The sequence below is a fragment of the Alligator sinensis genome, unplaced genomic scaffold, assembly GCF_000455745.1.
Source record: "Alligator sinensis unplaced genomic scaffold, ASM45574v1 scaffold1011_1, whole genome shotgun sequence".
In the NCBI taxonomy this organism is placed as follows: domain Eukaryota; kingdom Metazoa; phylum Chordata; order Crocodylia; family Alligatoridae; genus Alligator; species Alligator sinensis.
In genome coordinates this window covers 255,457-271,069 of record NW_005842785.1, presented here as the reverse complement: position 1 = coordinate 271,069, position 15,613 = coordinate 255,457, and the positions used below count along the sequence as shown (strand labels likewise).

At 41.8% G+C, this 15,613-nt stretch overlaps 1 protein-coding gene across 3 annotated transcripts in view; it reads right to left on the bottom strand.

Annotated features, from left to right (window-relative positions):
• Window positions 1–1,204: 1,204 nt before the first annotated feature.
• ANKIB1 (ankyrin repeat and IBR domain containing 1) overlaps window positions 1,205–15,613 on the bottom strand; it is a 93,176-nt gene continuing 78,767 nt past the window's right edge. Inside the window, exons 15-19 of one of the 3 annotated variants that reach the window (XM_006034949.3) lie at window positions 14,541–14,719; window positions 11,681–11,732; window positions 6,572–6,683; window positions 4,693–4,826; window positions 1,205–4,353 (exon numbers count right to left, since the gene is read on the bottom strand). In XM_006034949.3, coding sequence (XP_006035011.1) covers window positions 3,601–4,353; window positions 4,693–4,826; window positions 6,572–6,683; window positions 11,681–11,732; window positions 14,541–14,719 — 1,230 coding nt within the window. In that variant the 3' untranslated portion in view covers window positions 1,205–3,600. The remainder of the gene's footprint in view (window positions 4,354–4,692; window positions 4,827–6,571; window positions 6,684–11,680; window positions 11,733–14,540; window positions 14,720–15,613) is intronic. The other 2 variants (XM_006034951.3, XM_006034950.3) reach the window with 2 other exon arrangements.

Genomic DNA, 15,613 nt, shown 5'->3' with positions numbered 1-15,613 from the left:
TCCACCCCTCCTGCCACGTCAGTGTGCCAGAGGACAGGGAGGGGGACCCTGGGCACACTGGAGAAAGGCTGCTAGGCCCCAGGCCATGGGGGCTCAGTGAAACCGGAAGTGCCATGGTGGGTGCTTCCGGCTTCACTTTTGCTGTGTCGACTGGCATGCCGGTTAGTAGAGCATGCCGGCTTGTAAGATGCTGGATAACGCGACTTTTACTGTAGAGCACTAAGTCTGGGCCATACTGGATTCAGCATGCTTAAGTTGTTTAAAGCCTTGTTTATGACATAATTTCTCTTGTAAATGTTAGCTTATGAAAGAAAAAATAATAGATCTTTTTTAGAGCCTCAAAACCTTAATATCTTAGAGTAACACTTGATATTACAGTTATGAAAGATAAGTATGTAAAAATACTATAACAAATCTCAGACTCTTGAGAGGAATATTTACATTAAATAATTGTAAATTACTTATATATATTGTAATAATGTAGTATGTGCTAACAAGACAATCCAGGCATCCTATGTCCATTACTAGCACGTTTTTAAAACTAATAGAATTTGAGGACTCCAAGTATAAGAATTAGCAGGATCTGGCTGGTTCCAGTGTTTTCCTTCTGCAAACCAGACAGCGTCTTCATTGTACATAATAATGTTTGGACTTGGTCCTAGATCACAGTACTACTGAAGAGGCTCTCTTACCTCAGCAACTAGTACTGCATACTTCAGTATCACAGTTTTATAAAACCAAGGGACTGTGTAATCTGGCCTCTAGGGCTAAGTACAAACAGTCAAAGAGTCCAAGGCTGAATCTATTCAATCTTCGCAGGTTAGTCCAAGTTGTACAGATTGAACCGATAAGCAAGCAAACAGACCATTCACTTTTAATTCCAGAAATCCAGCCATATGCCTGCAGTGACCCAGACCAGAAGCTGGGGGGTGCTAGAGCACACCTCCCTTCCTGGCTGGAGCAGACAACGTGGGCCCACGTAATTCTCTACTTTGGGTTTTCTCTCTTAAGCCTTGTATAGGTAGACACCCAGTTAAATATTCTGCTTTTAAATATCAAAACATAACCGCCTCTATTTTCTAAAACTACCATCACAAAAGCCAAGGTATGCCTCCTAAAAACAAGCGAACTAGTCCTATACACTTGCTAAAATAAAAGTCCAAAATGTAATGAGACAAAAGGAAAGAGTTTAAGTAATAAATGTTTAATCAAAGAAGTTTACATATTATTAACAGCATTCATTTGGCCAAACATCTACATGGTTGTAGTATCCTACTGTATATAAAGTGGGAATGTATCAAGTATAGACTATGAAAGTGCAAATAACAATTCAAGGTTAGAGTAATTTTTTATATTATAAAATTAACAGGTTTACAAAATAGTCTTGCCAAACTTTATTTTTGAACTGTAAAGTCAATGACTATGGTGTTAAAATAAGTACCAAGAAAATACAAATTGAATATGCTCATTTTCATGCTCATAAGAGTAACACAGAAACAATGGATATACTGCACAACCTAAACAAATTACAAAAAACCAGAACCCACAAACTTCACTATCTTCACAGAGAGCACTCTTACATTTCTTACTGTAGCTTTGCAAGACATCTCAATGCAATACACAGAATCTTTGTGAGAATCTTTCTATTTAGAAATTACAATTCAAGGACGCTACAAGTTAACTACTTGGAGACCATTTCATGATGCTAGTTCCTAAAGAACTATTTCATTTTGTAGATTCTTATATCCTAGAACAGTTTAAAATAGAAGTTTTCTAAAGATGAGCAGGCTTCAATGATTATGTTGAGAATGGGGCAGCTAGAGAAGTTAGAAAAAATGGAATGGAATAGGAGAACATAGCCTCAAGCCATCCTCTCTAAAGACACTTCCAAAAGAAATACATTTTGTGGAGCTTGGAAATTGAATATTCTTATTTGACATCTTACTAAAATGAACCCTCTATTTGCAAAGTTCAGAAATAGGATTTGCATGAAATAGTTATCAAAACTCTCACTTGAACTCACAGCAATCAATATATAAACTTTGCCATCATGATACTTGCTTATACACACGCAGTGAGAAACTTTTATATCAATAAATCTCTGGTAATACTCAAGCAAAACTAAAACGGAGTGCATATATTTTGCTTGTGTTATGACAGGTTTTGATTATATGCAAGTAAAACATCCATTACTCTAGTTGTAATTACATACTGTACCATTGTATCTCACTCACCACTAACTGTAGTTTTGATGCTTTTACATAAGTCTAAAACCAATATTTTCTTCACAGTACGACAACTAGGAAGATTTTTTTTTCTTACACTAAACAGTAATCACACAGCAAATGATTATTGTGCAATTGAACAGATATCTAGCAGTGTTTTGTTTATGCAAAAACAATGGTTGAACATTTAGTCATTTACTGTAAAGGCAAGGCCATGGGTGGTTTTATGGAGGTCTTTGCAATTAATAGCATAGTTACTCCAGAACAGATAGTGAATTTGAATTACTTATTTAACTGTGGCAACTATCCATTTGGGTTAGGCAAAGGCACCGTAGCATGTTGCACAGATTATGGTGTTTGAACTTTAGTTGTGGGACTGGCTAACATAATGAAAATTTCATATTCCTATATTTTTATAAAATGTTACCATTAAAAGTAATTGCACTACTAGTGCATAGAGTGCTTTGTAAAATTATGAAAACAAAGAACAATGATTGCACTTCCATTAAAGTGTCTCTTAAAATACAGCATAGCTGTTGCTAATTAGCTGTATTTTAATATTTAAAATAACTGTTTAACAGCAGCATTAGGTTTAATTAACTTAAGGTACAGGCTACATTTAAGTAAATGCAGTCACCATGGCAATAAATGCCAGTTAAATTTAGAGAAGCAATGCAACACAGTGGTATCTTTCACTGCTAAGAATTGTGATTACTTTGATAGAGGAACACTGTGCACTGTTATATTGGGTTACAGTTAGCTATTCACAGTTTGGCACATTTAGACTGTAAATAGACATGAAAAAATCTTTGATTTTAAATGTGAAAAAAATATCCATATTCTTGTTTCTGGAGCAGCACTAAAGAGAAGCATTAAATACCTCAATTCACACTGCTAATAAAAAGGAAAGACGAGTTAGGAAAAATTATGGAGAAACAAAAAATGGAAATGAATTACTAACCATTATTAGTTTGCTGAAAGATTGAGTTCTAAAAATGGAGTAAACTATGTTTTAGGATAAACAACCAAACTACTCAGTGTGAGCCTTTAATCCATATTTTCAAGTTAAGGATCACCAACCTAAGGCTAAACAGATGCTGCAATGTATTAGGAATGTGGAGTAAGCCTACTTATTCCTTTTTCTTCAGAGCAAAAAAGGCAAATGCTACCTAATTAAATGCAAAGGATATTCCTTGAAAGGTTCAAATTATTAATATGAGGAACTACACTTCAAGGGAACGCCTATGTATTCCATCGTTATGTGAACAGTTTATCACTGAGCCATAATTACGTGGATCGAAGCTTCCATAATGCTTACTCCACACACTGTACCATTTGTACTGCTATCCATATAAGCTCCAAAACTAATGTGTGTTCATACCAAATGTACATGTTCAATCCAATCATTTGAGGTTTGAGGAGTCTGACTTGAAACATCTTCTGAAACATCCAGATGGCTAGTTGCTTCCCTGGTACGGTCACCACTTTGTGGTACAGTTTCAACTGGAATAATGTTTTCTTCAGAAGTACTCTCTTCTGTTTGGGTTCCTTTGCCTTCATTTTTGAGCGCATCCTCAAAAAGTGCATGCTCTTCCTGAGGCTCCAGTCCTACACCTGTACGATTTGATTGCCCTCCTGACCCATCTTCTGTACTGGGTTGCTGTGAATCCTCATCGGTTTCTGAACTTGCTGAAGGAATTAGGGCAATACTTTGTGGGTTCATGTCATGGAACCAGGCCATAATATTTCCAAGTAGATTTTCACTGGTGTTTGGGTCTTGGCTACTTGAATCAGCATCACTAGATGTTGAATATAATCCATTTCTTGTATCGCTGCAAGGGTGTGAAGTAAGGCGATCAGTTGAAAATGGATCATTGCCCGCACCTAGTCTCATCAGATTATCACCAAGTTCAAACAGACCTGAGCTGCTCAAAGCAGCTCTTGGGCTATCTATATTTATGGGAGCTGAGTCCAGTCTTGTAGGCAAAGAGGTACCTATTGCTCCTAATGATGCCTCGTTATTTAGGAAGTCTCTTGTTTCTTCGTCAATAGCCAGGCCAGATTCTTGCAATGACAACTGAATAGCAAGCAGAATGTTTGGGTCATCTTCATCCAAAGAACTCAGAGCCTATCAAGACATACAGGATAACTTTTAGAAGAAATACATTTTGCTTTTATCATATTCTGGATTAAAAACGAATCTACCCTTAAACCTGACATTTATTTATGACTGTTGCAAATTGTTTTCCAGAATCAATTATTCCCCAGATTGTTTTACAGTTGTCCACATAATCTAGAAATTGATTTGGTATCTTTATGTTATCTATATTATGGTCTTAGATTCCGCTCTTGTCGCACCAAAAAGAATCATTTAACAAATTCAGGATTCAAAAAAATATGGTAAAGAGGAGAAAAATTCAGGAATGCAAGCAAGCAAAGCAAATGGAAAGCAGATTAGGGAAGATACCTGAAGAGAATCCTGGTTTTCAGAGCGACTGACAGGGGTATAGTCATGAAGCGAAGAGCTGTGCAGAATACCCATAGAAGCTGAACTCACCATGGAGGTACCATGTCTTCTGCTGCTGCCACCTTCCTGTGTATCTGTTCACATAATTTAAACAAAAACATTTAGGACAAAGATGGAAATCCTCCATTTTTCCTTTCTTTTCTTACTGTCCTCTTTTTGCCTTCAAGTACATAGTTTTGCTCCCTTACTCATCCTGGCCTGTACTAAGAAACACAGCGCAAGAAGCAGCTGAGTGCTAGGAAGAAGAACTCCTTCCCCAAGGGCTCTAATGAATGAACCCTTGCTGGATTTGGAGGGAAATATTGGGAAAGAAAACCAGGAACCTTGCAGCAAATAGATCCCCTGGCCTTTTCTGAATATCACCATATGCAGATACCTATATATATTCCCCCCCCCCAGCCACAACTCTTGTACAGTGGAAGAGCATCAGTACTATTACTTTGGGAGCCTGCAAGGTGGGAGAAGGTGAGGGCTGATTTGCGTGTTCGTGCTTCTCTGCCTCTTATTGAGCCCCCCCCATTCATTTCTAAGTTTGCAGCCCAATGGGATAAATAACCATTAATACACAAATTTATAGGCAACATTGTAAAAATACTTCTCAAACCTACTGGTTCATTAGAGAGAACAGAAAAAGGGCCAGAATATGGGATGCACTTACAAGTAATAAAATGGCACCTTTGGCCTTTTTCTCTGTTCTTACACAGCTGTAAACAGAAAATCTTGCTCACTTTAACTTTTCCCATGATGTGTCAATACCTCTAAGAGTAGTGTTGCTAGTGCTGTTTCTGTGCAGTCTAAGTGACATGACTGTTCCTCAAGAAAAAAATGGGAATGATTACTGTTACTGCAAAAAAAATATAAAAGCTTATTCTGGTTTTGATAAGCCAGGGACAAATACAGCTCTTTTGAAATAGGCAAGTGGAATTTTCACTGGAAAATTCAGAATGAAATAAAAGTGAGGCCCAACCAGATTATCCTTTAGTTAAAACTAATTTGGCAGTATAAAAAATTAAGTTACTTTTAGTCTCTGTTTTGAACTACGTGCATCGCTATAATAACTGATACACTGCTTTTAAGAATACATCACTCTCAGTAGTAAACTTGATAATGGTCTTAATTTATTTCTTTAAACAAGTAAATTTTGGGTCTAAACTCTCTATCTGTATAACCATAAGGAAATAAAGAGGCATAAGAGTTGGAATCAAAATTGTCCTTCGTAAGAGTCTCAGTACACAGCTTTCAGAGCTGAGGAATATAAGGTACATAAGCCACTTACGCACCTTCATCGTCTTGGGCTGCTCCAGTGATTGGAGAGCTACCAGCAAAATTTTAAAAGCTTGAAGAGGCTCTAAATTACAGTAGTGCACAGAGGCTACTGCCCTGGTTGCAGCTTACCTAGGAATCTTCACGGTACTACATCCTGTGGCCCGCTGTCCAAGACTCCTATGCTGAAGCCTATCATCAACAGCCCCACGGCCATCCTCACAGTGCCTCCCTCAGGGGAAATCTTTTCTAGGTGGGCATAAAGGGGCTAGCGTGTAGGTAAGAATATCACACTATGTGCACCGTAGAAATTTTTTCCCCAGAAATACAAGTCTGCTGTAAGTAACTAAAGGCCTTGATCTTGTCAAGACAATGCTGAACCACCACAATAGAGCCATTAATACTACTCACTTAACTTTACGTGTACAAGCACAGGATTTGATTCTTATAGTGCAGCCAGAAGGATCAAGTGCTGTATGTTAAACTCTTTTAAATTAATCTTCGAAGGAAGAATCAAGAAACAATTTGAGAGGGACTGAAAAAGCAGGGTGCATACCTAGTGTACTCTCACTAGGGTCATCAGGGTCTGGAGTATTACTGAGTAGACTGTGCATGTCTCCACGGCGACGCTGTCTGTGCCTTCTCCGATACTGAAATTCAGCATATTCCTGCATAAACCAAAAGTTACAAAACACAGGGCAGCATGCAGGAATATTTTTCTGATATAACAGGACATTTTTTATTTAAAAAAAAATGTGTGATTTTATACAGCTATAAAATCACCTGTGCTCAGAAACATCACTTGCAGGTTGCATCATGCAAGAAACTAAAATAAAAAAGGCAGCCGGTAACCCTAGATCAAGAATATTATAAACTAGCAAAGAAGGCTACTTGTTGAGTTGCAGACACTTGAATACTTGCAATCTCCCTTTCTAAAGATTCCAAGCACTCTTCATTTTGTCTAATGGCATTAATACCCAAATTCCTATATTTTAGCTTTTAATAAAACATAATGAATTAGAAATCTTCTCTCTGTTTTTGCCTACCTGTACCATAAAACGAGCCAACTCCAAGGGCCCAAACTAGTTCAGGAGTAGATCTATCTTATGTCAATACCACATCTAATTGGAAACAGTATTTTTCTTTTCCTAATTACAAAGAGTTTCAAAGGGCCAAGTCAGTGTCATAGTGTTAACACTCCTAATGTTTCTGAGTCAGAAGACAAATAGATGTCCATGTTTTCATTTATTTGCTAAAATTAGTTTACAAGATAAAGTGAGCATCTGATCTTGCAACTGAATTGCTAGCCTTGGAAGCAAAGTTGGACCTTACAGGTTCATTTTTACGGTGAGGGTGGCAAGTAGAGTCTTTTCTTAGTGTGGTGATTTATTTGCAAAACACGCCCACTTTTTGTTTCCTTAAACATAGGTGGTAAAAATATACATAGGCATTAAACTGCTTTTCTGAAATCAAACATACTGCTTATTTTCCTTCTTCCACCCCTGCATTTACATATGGTAAACCCCAGATTCATGGATTCCCTTGGACTGCACGGCATGGAAATGCAACCTAACCACTAAGACTCATCTGTACAGCTGCTCTGCATCATAAAAGGTCAGAATTATTTAAAAGCCCAGACAAAAAAGAGCTTGCTGCTCCTCACAGTACTCTCAATGGCTTTCCAGGGCACTATTACTGCATGGTGCTCTTTTATGGAGTGAAAGGGTGGATCTGGGTGGGGGAGTGCAACAGTGTGGTTGCACCCCTCTTTCACCACTGCTAACCCTGGCCAAGTTCAGCAACTTGCACACATGCCCCCAGTCAGTGGGGGAAACAGGAAAGGGGGACCCATCCATTGCTGCCACTGTCCAAGCCTGACCCACTCCAGGTGCAGGCTGCAGGGAGCAGCTGCAAGGGATGCTGGGCTTGGCAGGGGACAGCAGGGGCAACAGGCAGGTTTCCTCTTCCTGCACATGCTCCCTACCACCCCCCTTCCTGAGTCCTCCAGTGGCTGAGGAGCAGGTTCCAGAAGGAGGAACCACTCCACCACCACCACTGTCCCTGGTTGATACAGAAACAGGGGAAGCCCCAGAGTTGCTCTAGCCCAGGGGTCAGCAACCCCCGGCATGCATGCCGAGCACAGCATGCGAGGCCATTTTGCTCAGCACGCCATCGCCAGCTTGGGCTGCCAGCCTCGAAGCCTGGGCTGCTCCCAGCAGGTGGCTGGGCGGCTGCAAGCCCTGCTACAAGTAGACGGGGCTCCATGGTTGGCAGCAGCTACCCAGAGCCTGGGCTGGCTGCAGCCAGCAGGCTGCAAACATCTGCTCCGGGCTCCGACATTAGCTCCATACCAGCAGGTGCATGCACGCCTTGCAGCAGATGGTGGGGGAGGGGCCTGCGGCAGCGCAACCCCGGCCTCTCCCCTGCTGCTGGCACAGAGCTGATTACTGGGCTCTGGAGCCGGGAGCACCTTTTTGTAGCCAGCCTGGGCTCTGGGCGGCTGCAGCAGGCAGTGGGCAGGCTGCAAACAGATGCACCAGGCTCCACAGCCCTAGCATCAGCTCCATGCTGGCAGTGACTGCATGTGCACCTCAGAAAGGACAGCGGGGGGGCTGTGCTGCCTTAGGCCCTATCCCCACTGTCTGCTCCAAGGTGTGCGTGCACCCGCCAGTATGGAGCTGATGCTGGAGCAGCTGTTTGCAGCCTCCCGGCTGCCACTGGCCCAGGCTCTGGTAGCTGCTGCCAACCATGGAGCCCAGTCTGCTTGCAGCAGGGCTCACAGCTGAGCCTGCCTGACTTCCACCTGCTCTGAGCCCAGCCCTGGCCCAGCCCCCACACCGGGATGAGGCGGACACTGCCCCTGGCCAGGAGCACTGCACCTTTTGCGGGCTTAGCTGTGCGGGGTGGGTGGATGGTTGGGCTGATGGGCAGGCTCTGGGCCAGGGCCTCAGTCAGCTGCGCTGCAGCCTGGGGTCTAGCTCCCCAGGAAAGCACAGGGGCTCTGGTGGGACCAGGGCATAGATGGGTCGGATTTTGTCCAGTGGCCCAGGAGCCCAGCTCCATGCACTTGCACAGTTGGTTCTGTGTGTTTGTCTGTCTCTGTCTGTGTGTGCACATGTGTCTGTTCTTTTTTCTCTCTCTCTCTCGTTGCAACATGCTCAACAAAAAAGGAATACACAAATACAAAGGCAATATTTATGATTATTAAATATACTAATATGCAGTGCCATGTACCCCCACTCATTTTGGTTTTCTGGCATGCCGGCGCTCCGGCACCTTCCAAAGTAGACGTGGTTTTTTCGGCACTCCAGCCAAAAAACGTTGCCTACCCCTATTCCAGCCATAGGCTGCAGAGAGCAGCTGCATAAGGTGCTGGGCTTGGTCAGGGACAGCAACAGTGATGCATGAGTTCCTCTTTACTGCATCTGCTCCCCTTCCCAGTGGAGGACTCAGAGGCGCAGGGGGTGGGCAGCAAGCAGGCACTGGAAGAAAGAACCTGTGTGCCTGCCTGGCTTGAGCAGGGCAGGAGCAGCTCTGGGGCTCCCCTCATATCTGGTGCCAAGTGGGGACAGCAGCAGTAGTGAGAAGGTCCTTCCTCTTCCTGTGCCTGCTCCTTGCAAGGCTCTCTGTGTCCCATGCTAGTCTGGGGACTTAGACTATGCGGGGATGGGAACAAGATATGGTCTGAGGGGCAGCAAACTGCATCCTCTTTATTACATCCTAGGTCCACCTATGGATTCAAACAACGTGCTGACATTAAGACATATGCAAGTCATAAGCATTTTTTACCACAATGTGGCCTGACACTTGCTCCACATGGAGTCTCCCTGAGAACATGGGTCCACATACACAGCCTTAAGTTGAGATTTGTGACCCTCATTACTTGATCTTGAGACCTACTGACTTTTTTTTACACCATGTAAAAATGCACATAATTTGGGGATTGTGAATGATAAGAAAAAGCCTGGAAAGTCAGGCAGATATCATATGAAAGATCATTTTTTATTTGGTTGCAATAAAAATCACATATTTTATCACTGACTGTTTTAATGACAATTTTGATTTCTTGAACTCAATACAGTTGTGCTTCAGACAACTATCTCCACTATTCCAGATAAAATGTTTTTTTCTGATTTTTTGGAAAGACTATGTCTTTTAGTAAAGGAAGTTTTAATCTTACTGCATGGAAGCATAGATTTTTCATTATCCAGACTAAATATATTCTTTTTTACTGAGAACATTAACATTTTATCTATTCTTGTTAGACTACTGTGATAGCATGGCCTGGAGTATGCAAATATCCTATTAATTGTCAGCAAAAGTACATAATTATGCCAGAATGACTGCCTAGTGAATTTCACTGACAATACACACTGAGGACTATTATTTTCTCTACAAAAAGCCTTTAGCACAGGTGGTTGCAAGTATCTCTGGCAGCTAAAGAGCAAAGGGACCAATTTAAATCAGTCAGTGTCATAGTTGGGCAAAATATAAAAGCTAATCAACTGTCATCTTAAGATGACTGCCTTGATACTTTATTGATAAATAGAAGCTTTCCCTTTTCTAATCAGCCTTTTCTCCTACCCTGTTCCTCCTGTGATGTAACATCACAGTTAGCTGAGCATCATAAAACATTGAATTATTTAGGAACAGAGGAAGGACCAAAGGAATTGGACAGGAGAAGCAAGCTGATTAAGGTGCAAGCGACTTTCTCAACAGCACGTTGCTAAGCCAGTAACAATAGAAAAGGAAATATATATAAAAAATGCATGGATTTTTTTCTAAAACATGGTAGTTTTCCAGGGTGAGTGAAAGGGATTAGCTCCCTTAAAAGAACAAAAAAAATAAACCAAGGCAATGCAGAGGTGAGACTACCCCTCTAACTGAGCTTTGATCCGAGACTGCTGAAATACATTAGAGGGAAGGGAAAAAAGGAAACTGCACATATTTTACTTATCGCAGTGCTTTAAAAAAAAATAAAATAAAATAAAAATCACACATTCTTCCTACATTTATAAATTTAAAACATTACAATTTGAACTCATCTTGTTGACAACTGTCCTTCTCATAGAAAAAGTGGTATCATTTGTGACATCAATCATGTTACTGAACTGTATCAGAAATAAATCAGTTTCCAGTTTGTTCTGATACTACTTTAGCATCCAGAGTTTGCTTAAAATTTAAACAAAACGTTTAATTTTCAACCTTTAATATTTTTACTGGATTGTTAAATCACTGAAGGACAGAAACTGCTGTACCAGTTTATTTAGGTTCTGTACTAGGCTGCTTTTGTATTCAAAGTAAAATTGCAGTTTTTGTAAATTAATTATGAAAAATTGTAAAAAATGTAGGCACCAAATTTATTCCTGGATTCTTGATTTGCTGTGAGAATAGTAAAAAAATATGAAAAACGGCTAATCTGGTGCCAGCCATAAAAACCGTGTTTGCATTAGGCTCTTTGTTTAGACTCACCGTACAATTAACCATGCATATATTTCCTTCTATTGTGAAGCAAAGAAAATGGAAAGCTTAAACCAAACCTTGCCAAACTTGGTACAATTTGAAACAAAATGAGGAAGCTCTCCATGCAAGGTTGAATTATACCACAGTTTCCATAATATGCACAGCTACGGTATACTGAAGTTGTAAAAAAGAAATAGGTTACCTCAGGTGATGCAAATCCTAAATATTCCCAATCCCATGTGCCACCAGCAAAGCTGTAAATTAAAATCAAATACGTCATGTAATTTATGAGTAAAATATGAATAGTAGATTCTTACCAAGCTACAAAAGCTGTCTAACATTCACAACTCTTCTGCTCAATTGTTCCATTCATATAAATGGATCAAAACACTGTAAAATTAAATTATTCAAATTTACTGAATTATTTACTATTCTCAGTTATTATTTATAGGTTATGATGTGAGCCAGGTATTTAATGTCTATCTGCAGTGGAAGGACATGGAATGGAGCCACAAGTACTTAGCTAGCCATTCATGGTTCCCAAAAGGAGATGCAAATTGCACTGTAAGAACCAGACCTATTACAATGATTAACCTGGACAGGAATCATTAGAGCAATAATATAACAAATTGCTTTGGGGTACAACCTCAGAGCATGTCAGTGTCCTTTATACTTACTATTATTATAATCTGCAATTCCATGCATTTTCATGCAATGTTTAAAACAAAGTCAAAATTTAAAAACGATTTCTGGGTTTAATATCGTTTTGCCATGAAAGGAAATAAAATCAGGGATAGATAACCTACTAACTGTAGATCAAACTTATAACACCTGAAATAAGTAAAAATTTAATCCAAACAAACCACACATAGCAAAAACATAGCTGCTCTGAATCAGTTTAACAATTATTTTAAAACATTAGTGATATTTTATTAATGAGGAATTAACACTTCCTGCTTGTCAGCTGACCAGATACAAATGTTAATATAATGGCAACCTTAGCTGTAAGAATGAATGCCAATCTGACTAAAGGTGTACAGACTATGAATGGGAGTCTTTAGATTTCTAGCTAAATGAGGGAATCCATGACTTCCCTCTATCATTTCCCAAACTTCAAGGATGGATTTCTGTCAAATCATGAACCATTTCCTTTACTAATACTACTTCTGCATCTGTGTGGAAAAACTCTGCAACAAAACTTCATGAGAAACATGTCTGGTTTGGGGGTTCTGGTACCAATTTAAATTTAGTTGAAGTTCCTAAATGTATTGGATGTATGTATGAGATTAAGTGACACTGGGCACGTCTACACCTTCAGCAATTCACCATAATTATGGTGCATTAAGTTTATTACCTGTTATTACAACTTCACAGTAGTACCAGCACACGGTTTTCTTGTGATGTTAATGCGCAGTAGTCTAATTCTATGGAGCATTAGCACCGCTTTTGGTGTGATGCGCTAATATGTAGTAAAATTAGTCCACCGCACATTTAATGTCTTTTGTAGAAGTGTCCACTAGCAGTTTAGTAGAGTCTCATAATTTGAAATTTAAGGTGAAAATGAGAGTGTAATTCCACACAATCCAAATGGGAAAAGAAACGTTGCTGAAACCATGATCTAGAACTACCAAAGTTGTCAGCTCTTTTAGGCATGTCTCACTGTGTGTTTCAGAACAGCACTACTTAATGCAGGGGCAGGAAATTATTTCGGATGGAGGGCCGCTTAACAAATTTTGGTGAGCTGTCAAGGGCTGCAAGGGTAGCCCCACCTCTTGACAGGTGCCCCACCCCCTGGTTGCCATCTTGTGACCAGAAGTCCCGCCCCCTAACCCCAGACTCTTGCCACCAGAATTCTCTCCCCTTGCCCAGGAAGTACTCCTTTTGGGAAGGGGGGCGGGGGTTACATGTATATTGTATGTGGATGGGAAGGGGGGTGTATGTGGTATGTGTGTGGTTAGGGAAGTAAGTGGTTGGGGGTACATGAAGAGTATGGGTGGGGCATGTGTGTATGTTTGTGTGGGTGTGGTTGAGGTGTTGGGTGTATGGGACTGTTGGGTATGTGTGAGGGTATGGTGGGTGGAGTGTGTGGAGGGGTGGGAGGGTGTATGTGTGGATGTGCGTGGGGTGTGTGTGGTTGAAGTGTTGGGGTGTGGGTATGTTGGGGTTAGGTGTATGTGTGGATGTGCGTGGGTGTAGGGTGCATGTGTGGGTATGGTGGGGTGTGTGGGACAGTGTTGGGTGTGTGTATGGGTATGGTGTGGTGTGGGGCATGTGAGTGGGTGTAGGTGCAAGTGTGGGGTGTGGTTGGGGTGTGGGTAGGTTGGATGTGCAAATGTGGGGGGCTTCCTCCCCCCACTCGGCTTCCCGCCTGCCCACTCTGTGATGTGGCTGAACCCCGCTCCTCTGCAGGTGGAAGGAGGGAGATGGGGAGGGGGATCATCACTATCTGCCTGGCTTGATTCTGGACCCATTCTGGCTCCTGCTGCTGCTTCCACCCCACCTGTCTGTCTGTGTTGCCTAGTAGGGCTTTGTTAGCAGCTGAGCTCCTTCATGCCCCCCACTGCATCCACACACTCCTCTGCCCAGCCATGCACAAGCAGGACCAAAGTGAGCTGCAGGCAGAGCCCACCCTGCTCCCCTCAACACTGCAGCTTCCCTTTTCTACCTGTTGCCTGGAGCACTGCAGCAGGGACAGGAGGAGGAGTTGCTGGAGGCTGGGGGAGCCCAGCAGTTCACTGGGTAGTGGTAGCAGCAGGCCTGCCTGGAAGCTGTGCCTGTTGGCCAAGGTTGGCACCCTCTGGGAGGGGAGGCTGGGAGTGCAGCAGGCACTGCCCCAGGCAGGAACGGGTGGGACTCAGTCCCATGCAGAGTGCAACAGGGGCAGCTGCTGGCAGGGCCAGATACAATTAATTGGTGGGTGCCTGCCTGCAGGCCAGATCCAAACAGCCGGTGGGTTGTATCCAGTTAGTGGGCCGTAATTTCCCCACCTCTGACTTAACAGGTCAACTCATAACCTGAACTTCTCAGGGTTTGCACATCCTTAGATTTTACATTTAAGTTACCTGCGCCTGGGAGCTTCTGGCGAGTCAGCCGGAGCCACTCCACGGGCCACAGAAGCCAAGAACTCTTGCCTCTTTTGCTGCACAAGACATGCTGCCCGGATGATTTTATGACGAGGAGTACGAAGGTAAGGCCTGTTTACTTTCTGTGCCAGGTCTTCAGTGACCATTTCTAAGTCTGTCTGCAATAATTAATAAATAAAGCAGGACATATGGTGTTACTGTAAAATAAAGGAGACAATTCTGCATGGGTAGCATGCTGCTATGAATAATTCCACTCTTCTGAAGATGCCATCCTGACAGGGGTTTAATCCCTGGTGTTACCTCCTTAACAGGAAAGCCCCCTCAGCCCCCAAAGAGTCTTTGTCTCTGAAGGCAGTGATGTACCAGGACTGTGTATCATCCTGACCAATATTGTGTCACTGTTTCCTGTATCCACCTGTTCTGTCTGATCTTATACTGGAAACTCTTCGGGGCAAAGACGGTCTTTTGGTTCTATTTGATGCAGTGCATGGTACAATGGAGTCCTGATCCTGGACTGGGGTTCCCAGCCATTACAGCAATACAAATAACTAACGATGATAGCACTAGTAATAGCAGCACCAGTTGGTAGGGAGTGAGCAATGCCATCTTGTGGTGAGTGTTCACCACCCTCTGCAAGACGAAATAAACTGTCCCAATTCCCCTCTGTTCCTCATTTGAGGAAACCAATGAGGAGCTTTCTGTGGGGAAAAAAAATCATCCTGATGAGATTTTCACTTGCCACACACCCCTATACTCATCTGTGGATTATTTTCTTTGATACTTGCATCTCAATTATAATGTATTTTGGAGCATTTTTGGATATGATTAATTTTTTTTAATTGCCTTAAAGAGTTTCACCTACTGTACAAACAAAGGGGCTGATTGAATTTTTAAAAAGGCACCGTTTATATGCAGTACAAAGTTTATCCTTTACTGTATTCCATGGCCACTGCTGTCTGGACCCAAAATGTCTGTCTTTATTAGATTTATATCTTATCCTATCCTATCCAAAAGGCTCAGAGTGATTTACAATAAGGAAACAACCTACAGAC